The sequence below is a fragment of the Lepisosteus oculatus genome, chromosome 10 (genome assembly GCF_040954835.1).
Source record: "Lepisosteus oculatus isolate fLepOcu1 chromosome 10, fLepOcu1.hap2, whole genome shotgun sequence".
Taxonomy (NCBI): Eukaryota; Metazoa; Chordata; class Actinopteri; order Semionotiformes; family Lepisosteidae; genus Lepisosteus; species Lepisosteus oculatus.
The window spans coordinates 43,092,488-43,106,871 of record NC_090705.1 but is presented as its reverse complement, the minus strand read 5'-3'; the positions used below and the strand labels follow the sequence as shown (position 1 = coordinate 43,106,871).

Here is a 14,384-nt window from a genome sequence, read left to right as displayed (position 1 = left end):
CTAAGTCTATGTAAGCTTTCTGTAATTGTCTGGGATTCTTTATGAATGCTTTTCAGCAGTAGCTAGGCACCGTCACAGAAATGAAATAGACAGGAGTGCAGATCTAGGGCTCGTGTTGCATAGCAAATAATATAGACGACGTGGATTTTTTTGAAGATTCCATGCTGTAACTATAGTAACAGCTTCACTTTCTGTAGGTTGAATATTTCTTTAGCCGCTGGCATTTCCAGGAAAATGTCAGCACAAAAAAAAAGTTAATGAGCACAAAAAGGTAAAGATACACCATATATGTATAATCATACAAATTAAATAAAGGCAATTAAAGGTGCACCCACCTAAAGCAAAGGTGTGTCTTATGGTGTTAGCTACCTGATATGCGAGCTGCCTGACCTGCTGTTTTACAAGCTCTTTGCAAGCCTGAAATTAAAATAAGTATTTCAGTTCTGAGGTAAGGTAGATAAAAATAATTAATCTGATGTCATATTTTCTCTTTTTGTTAAACATAGTATACATTTTTAAAGATTTGGTTGCTTAGTCTGATTGTTAAATATATAGTTAAATGGTTGCCCTAAAGTGACCTTATTTTTATTTAATCAGCCTGTTGCAGACTCTTGCATAATGCAGTCAAGCTAAGAAATGACATCATCTTTAAAAAATTTCTAGGTCCTATTTTTGTCCCGCCGGTAGTTTTCTTAATTCTGTTCACACAAAGTACCTATGTGCTAGAACAAGACATGACACTCTTTTCCATTAGGATAATTAAACCTTGAAGACTACAGTTGTATTAGAAATTGTTGAAGTAATTGGAAAATGTTATCGTAACACCTTTTATAGAATAATTGCAATTCCATGTTTTGTTGGTTTGTGGCCAAAATAATTTGAATGGATTGCCACAGTGCAGTCTTGGAAAATGTCAGAGGCCTAGGATTTGTGCATGTGGTAAACAGTGACATTTTCAGACCAGTCTCAGACACAGAGAGGAATTTTTAAAATGCAGTTAATGACATGTAAGATGCTCTTATCTTCTGAGGTAGCCTTGACCAAATCTTTTGCAATGCCCTTGTTTAAAGATGAGAAAACTTAACTGGGCGCAGTCATGCATACATAATTTTTGTTACTTGTGCAAATGAACAATGTAATTTTCAAAACATTTTGTTCATGAATAACGCATGATCTTGTTGGGGTTTTTAAATTAATCATAAAAGAATAAACATAAAACTCCATAAGAAGTCAACCTATGGAAAAGTGTTTTGAAGATTAATAAAAAGTATTGCAGTTTAACATTTTTGAAGAACTTGAAACGTTTATAATGTTTGAGACAGTTTCTCCACTCTTTGCTTTTAAATATAAAGGTTGGGTACCGTGTGACTATGTAAGTAAATATTGTAATATTCCAAATTGGGTCTAAATTGGCGTAATTAAAATGGCATTGAAGGTATATATCTATTATCTATTACACAACCAATCTTCAGGACATTTAGTCTTGCAACATTTATTTTTGTCAGATAAACCAGCGTGTGGGTTGCCTGCATTTGTGTCAGCCCCCTGAAGAGTTTTGAGACTAAGGTTCTACAGGGTAGGCTAAAGCTATTAGTTTGAGAAATGTTGATTACATCTTCAAAAAGCACTCTCTCATCCCACAGGGCTAAGGTGGAGTCCCATTTCAGCATTGTTTAGAAGATTACAGTGTATGTTATCTCAATTTGTATTGGTATTGATTAGATCTTCAACTGTTGCTGTTTTCTCAGAGGCAGTGTCATCACAGAGGCTTGTGAAATATGAGCAGACAGTCAAATCTCAGGACAGTCGGCTCTTGTCCACTCCTTAGGATATGGATCCTACCGTTCCATTTTGCAAAGTACAGACCAAGTACCTTTGTGGTTATCATATTGTAATTACATAGTTGATGTCAAATCAGTGATTCATAAAAACATCAGCAGGGTTAAGAGCTGTCAAACAGAACTGACTTGTCAATTGCAAACATCATTTTACTCGCAACAGTAGAGGCAGTCTAGTTGGGACAAGATGCGTACGGACTTAATGGGAGAATATGTATACGTAAGGGAGTGAGTAACTGCTCAGTGAATGACAGGACTTGAGTCTTGTACAGCCATAGGGTAATAATTCTAGAAAGATTAACCTCTAGAATTAGTTTACCATAAGGGGTTTTATAGTGCAGGCATATACAATGCCTTGCATTCAGTACTCACTCCACAATGAGCAGCTGGGTAAGAGGAAACGGGTTAGGGACACCACCATGAGGCCACAGAGTTCTGATGAGCTCGAGATGGCAGAGGAAGGAGAAATCGACAATAACCCTCCGCAAAGCTGTCAGTGGAGGGGAAACCCATCCCAAGTCTTGCCTTGAGCATGCTTCAGGGCACTTGGGTGATCCTGCAGAAATGTAAGAACAATCGTTGTGGTCAGAGACGATGGGAACATTTTAGTCTCAGTGCAAAGTCAGCACGACCCCTGCTGTTGAACACGATGGTGTCTGCATTACGTTGTAGGTCTGCTTTTTATCAGCAGGGACTGTTCAGCTTGTCAAGACTAATGGGAACATGTATAGAGCAATGTACAGTTAAGTGTGAGGAAAGGCTGCTTCAGACCAAAAACTAAAACCTGGACACAAATTCACAACTACAGCAGAGTGTCTTAAGAATATAAAAGTGGAAGTCCTGACTTGCATCCTATTGTGAGTCTTTGGACTGTCTTGAAAACTGCTGTCCATAAGTGATCTCCAAGCAACTTGATAGAGCTTGTGTAAATCGGGCAGAAGAATGAGCAGAAATTGAACCCAGCCAGTGTACAAAGTTGGTACTCAAAACGTAATGCAACTGTAATTGCTACCAAAGTTGTTTCTTCAAATATTGGAATCACAGAGCTTTTGGAATACTTATGTAATCAGTTTTCTTTTTTTCATTACTTTTTGCTGACATGGGACAGCATGTGGAAGTACCAAAGATTGTAGGAAGAGTCTGAATACTTTTACAAGGCTCTGTATACGTGTGGGTTCTCCTTGCAGTTACTGTGTGAACCCTTTTTTACACAGCATAGGTTTTCTGTCCCACAGGCCAGTCTTTCGCTTCCTTCCCTCTTTCCAACATTTATTTACAAGTTTAACTTCGTGGTGGGAGGTCAAACATGTTGCTGTAGTACAGGGTCACTTAACTGAGACATTTGGTTTCTGTGTTTAGAAGAAGGGAAATATAGAGAGAATGTATATATTTGAGCAATTAGCAGTGGAAATGTGGAGTAGTTCTTTAGATTGTTTGCATGTTACTGATTTCTGCTTGTTTGAGTCTAGTAATTTTCTTGAGCTTTTAATTGCACTTTACTTTTTCTTCAATTCCTGTTTAAGTTCAGTGTTCATTATTGAGTGATTAAGAACACCTCCTAGTCGCTTGTAATACTGATCGTTCTTTGCTATTTTGTTCAGTATGATGCAATGAATGGAAATTGTAATTTTCTGTATTCAATTGATTTATATATGCAATATTAACTTTTATTTTGATTTCCTTCATTCAAAAAAGATGTTGTTTGACTTTCTTATCATATTTTTATCATATTCATATCATATCTGATCATATTTTTAAATTGTTTTGAAATATAATTTCATAAATAAAAAAGTAGCATTTATTGTTTGGCATTCTGTTAGTTCTAACAGTGCGTTTCCTTTCCAATAGAGAGGTGCTTGGAGGACCATGAACTTGTGGCTCAAGTTCAAACATCAATGACAAGTGAGAGTAAATTTCTCTTCAGGAAGAACTATGCCAAATATGAATTTTTTAAAAATCCTCTGGTGAGTTTCTACATTCAATTTTCTACATATTGAAGAAATTTATATTGAGTTTTTATGCAGCCTTTGTTACAGCTCACCTACATTGTGTGAGACGGGTGCTATTGTTTGGGTGAGGTGAACTTCCTGAGCAGCGTGAGAAATGCTTTCCTTCTTGTTGAGTCTTCATTACTCCACTGTCTGCCTGGAACAGACCTCATCTCAGGTTGACTTACTTCTGCCTCAGACAGTGAGGATACTGCATTATGCTCGCTGTTAGAACAGGTGGATCAAAAGGCCCTAAAGAAGGACAGGAATATTTTAAATTCAGCGGTGACTTGAGAAGATAATGTTTCAGTAGTAACAAATCTTTTTAAAGGGCAGTATTACATATAGAATATACAACGCCAGCATGCTGAAAGCCTTCTAAAGGCTCATTTGTGTTCCTTCTTTGAATAAAGGTCATGCAAGATCTGTTTATAAAGTATTATATAATTTTCTTGATAAATGCTTAATCAGAGTTTGCGATGTGAATGTCTTAAGTTGATGAATGAAACTGCCCAGTCATTTCACTGAAGCCGATATGCTGACTTATTTCAGCAAACTGCTGGAAGAGTTAAGTGAGATGCTGCGAACTACCAGACTAGCTAAATTGGTCCAATGGCAGCCTCTTATTCTTAATCCTTTTGTGTCTTTTCTGCAACAGAATTTCTTCCCAGAGCAGATGGTCGCGTGGTGCCAGGAAACCAATGGTACCATTCCTCAGTCACAGCTCTTGCAGGTAAGATCCGTGATAGCACTGTGACAGGCTGTTTGGACAGCTTCCTGTTGTTTGTCTTGTTTAGGAACCGGAAATTTAATGACCGATGCATATGCGACGAAAGTACTCAATTTCACAAGCTTCATTGAACACGGCACTGTGCAGGATCAGCAGAGATTCCAGATTCAGAAAGTCTTTTACAATGTTTTTTATACAGGGGCTTTATTACTCTGAGGTTTTGGTTGGTCCAACTCAAAATGTGAAAGCCTGTTGTGACAGAACTTGCATTTACTGTATGTAGCAGGAAAGGTGTCTATCTCGTAGCGCATTAGTCTGATTTATCCGACTATTTATTAACAGTGATTTATTAACAGTGCACCCGTTATTTCTATGATGGCCTTTATAAAATAATGCCTGCAGCTTGTGAGTTAGTTTGCTAGAGCCTTCACATTTAACTGGAACTTAGAATTAAACTGAGATGCCACAAATATTTTAATTCACAAATAGTGTCCTTTTTTCTCTCTTCAGAACTTTTTAAGTCCTAGCAGCTGTCCCGAGATTCAGGGGTTTTTGTATGTGAAGGAGATGGGAAGGAAGTCTTGGAAGAAGCTGTATGTGTTTTTGAGACGATCGGGCCTTTACTGCTCAACAAAAGGAACATCCAAGGTAAGGAATTAAAAAGGCATCTTTTGACCTTTCTGTTTAAAATTGTTACTGAGCAAAGTATTTTTGATCATTCTATTGCATTTTTTCTTTTCCAAAATCTCCCACAAAATGCCCACAAAGTACAAGAGCTTTACTTTACTTAGAGAAGTACAGTAATATGAAATGTGTGTGGAGCAGTCCCATGCTGGGGTGGTGTGATTTGATTTGCAATAAAAATAACCTAATTCTGTTCCTGAAATTATTACGGTGGCATTCTTGCCAGTATTCACTTACACTATACATCAGCAAATTGCTTATTCTGTGAAGTCTGCTTAATCCGTCACTGATGGATTGTCATTGTTCATGGTATTATGGCCCATCACTCAGGGTTATCTTTTTCTGTTCTTGCAATAAAATTACATGAACTATTAATTGATTTCTTGTAGGAGCCAAGGCATTTACAGTTCCTAGCAGACCTTGAGGACAGCAATATATTCTCAGTTATAGCAGGCAAGAAGCTGTATAATGCACCAACAGACTATGAATTCTGTATAAAGGTATGGTCATGTTTTACTACTAGAGTTAAACGAATGCGTCTGGCACTTTTCTTCAGTTGTATTAGATGATTCCATTACTTCAGCCTTTTTGTATGGTCTATGTGCCATGTTAAAGAAAATAGTCCACTTTTTTATCTTATTTTTCAGTAGCTTGTCATTATTTTCTGGGTCTTATAGGTAGAAGGAAGTCAATGACTTTTCATATCAAGAGATTTGAATTAGAGATGCAAGTGTTAATATGTATTCTCCTCTAGATGGTCTTTGGCTAATGGCAGTAATTGGATTAGTAACATTGTACTTGGGATGTCTGATGGATTACATGTTTTTTAGTAGCTGCTCTGTTCTGGAAATGTGGAAGTCAAAATGTATAGAATTGTATAGAATAAATGTATAGAAATTTATTTTCCCTTCTTGCCAAAGTCATCATCCCAAATGAGCTGAAAGGTTTTGGCTGCTGTAGTTCAGAGACCTGCACTCTCGGTGCTCATTGTAAACCAGACTCATCATCTGACTCCCATCCTCAGTGAAGAACATATCAGCCACTGTAGCTCCCATGAGCACCTTCATATACAATATTAAAGTTTTGAACATCTAATGCAACCATTTAGTGATGTTTGGAATACTTTCCTGTTCTATTAATTTAATTATGTAATGTGTTGTCTGGTCAGCCCAATAAGGTGAGAAATGAATCGAAGGAGCTAAGAATGTTGTGTGCTGAAGATGAGCACAGCAGGAGCTGCTGGCTGACTGCCTTCCGACTCTTTAAGGTACAGCACTAATGGCATCTTCAACAAAATGAGCTATTCACGGTTCTGCAGTTGTAGGGATTTAGTTCTGAAGTATTGAGAAAAGAAAAGGTAAAGGCATACTTGAGTAACATCCTTTAATGTCCTTACGCAGTCCTTTCAGTATAGAAGGTCGCTGCAGTTTTCCTCATGATGAAGCTGAGCATTCACAACTAAAGGCTATAATAAAGTTAATGATTGCTAAGGCGTTCTGCTGTCATGATGAGAGAAGCTGCTCTGAGTTTTTGTAATATCAGTGATCATGTTATACTCCGTTTTGCTGGCTACCCTCCTGTAAACTTAATTGGTATGTTGAATCGTTACCTTTGTACAGAGGGTTTACTTGCATACTGTGTCCCGAGTATATGGTGGTGAAGTTTATTTTTGTAACTACTAAAATATGAATGTGAGACAAAAAGCTCTTTGCCCTTGATAAATAGATTTCTTGGATACTGGTAGTTACATTTTAATAGGTCACAGAAAATCCCTCTTCAGTGAAAACATTTGTCTGATGTAAATTAAGAATTTCCAGAATTAGTTTTTTGAGATATTGCTTTTGATTTCCTTCACAGTATGGAATTTTGCTTTATCAGAACTATAAGATACCCCAACAGAGGAAAACTTTACTTTCACACTTTTCAACACCAGTGGTAAGTTTTTGTACTTCAGTCCTATGTTTGTGTATTATGAAGCAAAGTTTTGGTAACTGTTTACTTACATAAGTATAGCCCAGCCATTGTGTTAAAGGCAGCAGAAATGGTTTCACTTTATATGACTCTCAGCAAGAATTGGTAGCTGTTAAAGTATAGTGCATTCAGTGTATTAAATGACCACACCTGAAGAAGGCTCCCTGGCCGAAATGTTTTCTTTCTTCTTTTTTAGCATGGAATAAACCTATTACTTGTTCATTTTTAAATGACTATACATTGTTCAATGGATATATTATATAGTCTATGTACAGTGCTTCAAAACCATGTTACTAAAAATGCGTTATTGGTGTTTGACATTGGATAGTAAACATGCAATTAAATAGTACATACAGTACATTAACTGTACGGAAGGCTTCATTGAAAACAAAACTTTGGTGTAAAAGTCAGTTTGCTTCTGGTTTTTCTAGTACACATTCCTTGTTGTATCGCTGTACTGCCGAGTTACAATAAGTCACGTCTGTAGTGCTGGTACAGAGCTGCTGAGTGAATGGCTCTTCTTTTTTTTTACCTTCAGTACTGTGTGGTGGGAGCAGCTGAGTAAATAAAGAGCGGTTATACCTGATGACAGAGCACCTTTCTGTACTGGTTGTGCAAAATGCCTGTCACTAGTCAAGAATGAAAGCAGATTTGGGAAATGCTAGTTGTGTATTTAAAATGGGATTCTTTTCACTGATGTGCCATTATTCACCGTGAAACCTGACAGAGGAAAGTTTAAAACTGTACCTCTTTAAAGCTGAATATCTTTGCAATTGTTGCAAGCGAACCCGAACAATGTTCCATGTCACATGCAATGCATGGTTAGGAATAAGAATCATGCTTAAGCTTTGTTTGAAAACCCAAGCCTGTATATGCGCGTTCGCTCTTTTCTTTTGTAGAGGAGCGTCTCGGAAAACTCTCTGGTAGCCATGGATTTCTCAGGAAGAATAGGAAGGGTGATAGACAACCCCGTTGAAGCCCAGAGTGCGGCTATGGAGGAGGGCCACGCCTGGAGGGTAAGAGCTGCCAACCGGGCTGGATCTCTGCTTTGTGCACCCGGGTCTGCGTTTGATCGCTCGGGCAGGAAAGGTGCACACGTCTGAGTTGTGTGCCTGTTACAGGTCAGGAGGTGCTTATGCCACCCATCCTTCTTCATCTTCCAGTGCCAAGGTGTCTAGTAATGTGTGACAAGAGCATTGTCTCAGGATTACAGTGGTGATGAGTTATGTTGAGCCTATTATTTGCTTTGGATTTCTTTGTACATTGTAGGAAGGTGCTGTAGAACACTGGTGTTTCTCAGTTTGTGCGGAGAAGCTTACTTTTTAATCACTCAATAAATACTGGTTTCACATTTTAAAAAAATTATTTTCAATGCTGTGTATGAAGTTGTCTGAAAGCCTGTTCACTGTTAATGTATAGTTGTCAATCTCACCTTAGTGGATTTCACTGTTGATATTACTTTACTGATTTCAAAAAGAGAAAAGCAATTCCCAGCACCTTATCTCTGCAAAAACAACTTTCAGCAAGAATGGACTAAAGTTTTGTTTTTTTTCTCTAACTAAAGAATGTTTTGTAGGTGAGACACTCACAAGGTTGACACTCACTCACTATGACAAAACTGCTGATAACATGTTGTGCACAAACCCAGGTGAACAAGCTTTGTTTGCTTTTGCAGAAACGAAGCCAGCGAATGAACATCCTGGGGAGTCCTAGTCCTCTCCATTCTTCTTCCCTCAGCACAGGTGATTTTAACCAGGACGTTTCAATGGTTTGCTTGTTCTGTGCTTTCACAAATGTGATTCACTTGTAAACTGTGTAAGGAGGATAGCTATTGTGAGTATGGCTTGCAGAACACACGCCTGTGAACATGGAGATTCAGACATTGTAATGGGTCTCAGCTCTGTGTTTTATCAAAGTACACACTTGTCATTTAAGGGACACTGAGACACACTGTAGCTGCAGAGAAAAAAATTCAGAACAGGTAAACGCATATCAACGAACCTTTAAATAGCAGGATTTGTTTTAATGAAATGTTTTTGCTTCCTTTCAGTCATTCACAAAACACAGCTGTGGTTTCATGGGCGAATCACCCGGGAAGAGTCCCATAAAATGATAATTCAACAAGGGCAAGTTGATGGGTAAGACTTCACAAACAGCAAACCACCCAGCCTAAAGAAGAAAGGACTTTCGTCACTTTTAATGTTTACTCATCACTTTGTATCTCTGTTCCAGGTTATTCCTTCTGAGAGATAGTCAGAGCAATCCAAAGGCATTTGTTCTCACATTGTGCCATCATCAGAAAATAAAGCATTTCCAGATCTTGCCTGTGAGTATTGCTTCATCATCTCTTCATCTGTGATGATGTCAAAGACCTCTGTACCCTCTTTCAAGAGTAGCTTAACCGATTTAATAAATATTTGTCAAACAACATTTTAGGTCACAATGAAAACAATTTTCCCCTTTTTTGCAATTTCTGTTAAGCACATAAGTAAATGTACTATATGCAGTTTTAGTCTCTCTAAATGTGAAGATGGAGAAAAAAGACATTTTAGATTTAAGACCATGTACTTTTTCCCCTTTTCTTTAATTTCCTGAATCTGATCTTCAAGAGATGTCATGAAGTGTTCTCCTCAGAGCTGCATTATGTAAACTATTACACAGTCCCATTTTAGAGAAGCTAGAAGAAATCTGTAATCCTAAAATCATTAAATCAATTGCAAAGTTTGGTTTAACGTTTGCAGTTAGGCTTTGTGCACTGTTAACAAGAGGAAAGATTTGTATATACAGTGCAGCCTTGTTGTCTGACCTTCGTGTTTTAATTTAAACTTTATTCTCTCTTATAACCCATCTGTCTCCAGTGTGAAGAAGATGGACAGACGTTCTTTACCCTTGATGACGGAAATACCAAATTCACTGACTTAATCCAGCTCGTGGAGTTTTACCAGCTGAACAGAGGAGTCCTGCCCTGCAAGCTGAAGCACCCCTGCACAATAGTGGCCTTATGACCTTGAACTCAATTTTGCCTAAAAACTGGATTTTTTGTGTAATATGTCGCTGATGGCTTTGGCTCAGCAGCTAATCTGAGCTCTTCGGCATTCTGTGATTGAAAAGCCGAGACGGATGTGATTAAGAAAAAGACGGTTTTAAGAACAATTCTTCATTATTTGCCAACAATCCCTGATTTACTGGCAAACAGCACAGTTGAATGATCGCAATTTGAAAGTATATCTAAAGACACGAGAGCCTGAGTGTCTTTCACATGCTTTTTTTAAGGCTACATTTTTGTGTACAATCAACTGGAAACGATTATCAGGCTTGGCCACTTTAAAAAAAAAAATGAAGGTAATTGGTTTGGAGAGAACTCTTTTCCCTGGAATATTCTTGACAACCTAGATAAAGCTGATTGTTTACTAAGTGACTTTTTTTAGTATTTTATTTTATTTTTGCACTCCTGAACTGAAAACAACCTTTACCATGAACTGACATGGCATTGCAAATGCAACATTATTATTTTCTCTAAACCGAAATCTTCCGTGAGAAATCCTTCTGAGATAATTGGATTATAAAAGAGCTGACCATGGAAAAAGTCACAGCTGAGACTAATCTCTGGGACATTTTTTTCCAAACACCTATTACCATGTAGCCATCTTAAGAATTGTTCCCTAAAGCAACTGGAGTCACAAGACGGAGCTCGAGAAAAACAAGGAATCTATAAATGCCATATAAAACAGTTTGCAGGATTTTCTTTTCTCATGCAACTCAAGGAGTACAACATTTATGCATTTGGGAGGATTGCTTGGCATCAGTTTGTAGGCTGTTTTGCAGGTCATTTCATAACCTTTTGTGTTTTTCGTATGGAATATTTATCACCGCAGTTTGCTTGACATTTTATATCCTATATGCTGTTTCCTTTGAGCAAAGTAAGGATCATCGATCAATTTCAGCATCATTCCTTGATTTTCCCAACGCAAATGCAGGACAGTGGTCAGCACGTTCTAAAACCTGCTGACACTGCGGTACAAGACAGGACATTTTGTAGTTTTTTTCACATGACATAGAAAATGTATTTTAGGATGGAGAAGTTTTCAATAGATATGCATTTTGACTTATCTGTTTTGCAGCTTAATTTTATAACCACTGATTAATGGCAGCTTCTTTAACAAAGCTGCATTAATTGGATTTGCAAACTGTCATTGTATTGCAGTCATCTGCCTGTCAGTATGGTGTAACTGGAAATCTTAGTCTTTCTGCTGCAAAATTCAGTCTTGACTTGATTGAATTGTGAGTGTATTATTCCCTTACTATATTTTGAATTAAGAGTGCACTGTGAAGCCCCAGTTTGTTTTTTCAGCCTTACCTATTGAACGAGTAGGAATCTTCAAAGCTTTATATTATCCTTTTTACATAAAGGAAAACATTTAGACTTTTTATAGGTCTAAGCATGATATACAATAGAAGACTTGGGAAATAGCCACACAAAACAACTCCAAATATTTCATTTAAGCTCAATACACATTATATTTATTTTTTAAGAATTAAAAAGACTTGAATTTGCTCTTTCAGTATCAGGGCTGTCGATACCACCATAGCATCACTGGTTTTCCAAAAATATGTTGAAGCTTGTGTTTAAAGTTGACTTGAATGTTTGGAAATTAGGAAGCATTTTTCTGTTTGAAATGACATGCTGATTAATGTTGTAGTTAAGTAACAGTTATGCAGGTTTAAGTATTTTCTGTGTGTAAGGAAACCATGGAAATTGTCCATTTTTGTTATCCACATCCCTTGAACAGCTATTATATATTCTACAGCTCTTAAACACTTTCAAAAGGTTACAATACAGGTTTTTCAAAAGTTATTTTCTTCTCTTCGTCAATCTCATTTAGTAAACATCCAATATAGAAAATAGTATAACCGTTTTTTCTTGTGTTATCCTGCTGTTTTTCGGTTTTCTAGAAGTAGGAAATAAACTCCTCCCAGAATACTCGCTTGAACAGCGTGGTGCCACTCTGACGTTTCTTCGACTTATTTTTCATCTGCCTGAATTAGTTGCAGCAAGACTTTCCAAAGGTGGCTTCTATTGGACTGCTCACAGTCAGGTGTAGCATAGGACTTATTCATAGATCTTCCTGAAGATGCAAAATTGATTAGACTGTTACGCAACACTAAGAACAATAACCTTTCACATTTGGGGTATTCGTGTTCTAAGTGGGGGAAAAAACCCAAGCGCATAACTTTGATTTGATTTAGAGAGTGCAGATGTGAGAGCAAGAATTTGAAAACTGTTTTAAGCAAATCTCTGCAAAACACTGTCAAGTGTCGTCGGCATGAAACAGGTGTTACATCTTGAGCATGTTTTGTTGTTTTTCATTTTAGTTGTTAGTCTTCCCGCTGTTTGCTGTTAGAGGGCACGATTCCCTCCTCACCCCTGCGATCTGACATCCTTCAAGGAGAAGCAGTGGTGTTTTTCTGCTTGGGTTGCTTCCATGGCTTAATTATATTTGAGGAAAAATTCATTAGAATCATGTACTATATATATGTATCTAATAAGTATATGGAACTACAGAACACATGTAGATGCAACACTGTATTTTAGGTTACAGATCACTATTTACTGCATTTGTTTTTATCATAACTGCATATAAAATGAAGAAACTTGATTTTAGTGTGTTTTTTATTTGACAAGTGTATATATTGTTTATCATATTTGTTTTTCATTGTTGTCACATAAAATGACCCTTTAAGATTATATGTTTTATGTTTAAATTAAGCTAATTTTAAGATCTTAAACTTGACTCTTGGCATGCATCTTTACAAGTTAAGAACATTTTAAGCTAAGTAAAATGCAATTCATAAACTCACTGGTTAAAAGTTATTTTTGTTTGGCTTAACTATAGTGAAATACTAACTATCTTCTGTCTAACATAATAGTAGGGAATGACATGTTCTCACTTAATGTTGTCTTTCTATAGTTAACAGTGCATCATCACCTAATTCTGAGCTGGTAACACATTGAAAAATAAGTGACTGAAGGAAATGTACTTTTTCTATTTAAGTGACATGAATGTATCTGGGTTGCTCAGGGTTGAATTGGAGCCTGTTGATAACTGGTCTTTCAGACCAGTGAGATTTTATTTTTTACCAATAATTAATGTAGTAATGTTGAATGAGTTGAGGAGGAGACACCAAACAGTTTTTGGTTAATAGTTTGCTTTAAGGTTGTATTATATTAGTTGTCAAATGCAACAGTACTTTTTTCATTTTCTTTTTAAATAAGCAGCAGGTGCCTCAGTTTAGAAATCCTTTCTCTCTGCACTAACACATACCTGAGCAATTGACCAATCATTGAGCCTTTTTCAGTGATGACTCTTGTGCTTTGCATATATTGTCACAATGCAAGATTTAGTAACTGTAAAAAGGAGTAAAGTAAAATATTTCAGGGAATGCAAAAAAGATTTAAGTTTTTATCTTTTTTTAAGAGAATCCTGTATTCATAATGTGCTTTGCTTCATTCTGTAAATAGTTGAATGGCTTATGAATCTTAATTGTAACCTTTTCAGGTATTTTTGTACAAATAAGGGACTGATATATTCTGTTTATTGTAATTAGAATAAAACATTAATACATTGATATACATTTAAATCTGTTCTGGTATGACTTTTTGGAGTGACCATTTATTTCTTAAAGGATACCAGTACTCTAAATTGCTTTCTCCTCTAATTTGCCACTTTAGATTTATATCAGAATCTTTTTTATTGTATAATTTAAATCTGTCTTTCGATTTTCTAACCACTTTATCCAGTGCAGGGTCACAAGGAACCAGAGCCTCACCCGGCCTGCGATGGGCACAAAGCAGGGTATGTCTTGGAGGGGACGCCAGTCCATCCCAGGCAGACAGACACACAAACCTACCTGTATGTCTTTGGGCTGTGGGTGGAAACCCACACAAACACAGAGTGAACATCCAAGCCCCATGCTGATTTCAGCTCCAAACACCCCTGAACCTGAACCAGGGCCCCAGCTTACATTATATTGTGCATCAGAAATAAGCAATAGAATGTAATTGGATGGGTAGAGTCAATGCAGTTTATTTCATTTTGATATTGGACCTTGTTTGGCAGGCATGTTTGTCTTCTAGATCCCATAACTTCCCAAAGAAGTGCAGTTTTAAATCTT

General features: G+C 37.0%; 1 protein-coding gene across 2 annotated transcripts in view; it reads left to right on the top strand.

The window, feature by feature from the left end:
- grb10b (growth factor receptor-bound protein 10b) overlaps window positions 1-13,850 on the top strand; it is a 90,228-nt gene extending 76,378 nt beyond the window's left edge. For both annotated transcript variants that reach the window (XM_015356982.2, XM_006635520.3), the window contains exons 7-17: window positions 3,687-3,802; window positions 4,485-4,559; window positions 5,067-5,204; window positions 5,630-5,740; window positions 6,409-6,507; window positions 7,098-7,175; window positions 8,111-8,227; window positions 8,887-8,953; window positions 9,262-9,349; window positions 9,444-9,537; window positions 10,070-13,850. In XM_015356982.2, coding sequence (XP_015212468.1) covers window positions 3,687-3,802; window positions 4,485-4,559; window positions 5,067-5,204; window positions 5,630-5,740; window positions 6,409-6,507; window positions 7,098-7,175; window positions 8,111-8,227; window positions 8,887-8,953; window positions 9,262-9,349; window positions 9,444-9,537; window positions 10,070-10,216 — 1,130 coding nt within the window. In that variant the 3' untranslated portion in view covers window positions 10,217-13,850. The remainder of the gene's footprint in view (window positions 1-3,686; window positions 3,803-4,484; window positions 4,560-5,066; window positions 5,205-5,629; window positions 5,741-6,408; window positions 6,508-7,097; window positions 7,176-8,110; window positions 8,228-8,886; window positions 8,954-9,261; window positions 9,350-9,443; window positions 9,538-10,069) is intronic.
- The last annotated feature ends 534 nt before the right edge of the window (window positions 13,851-14,384 follow it).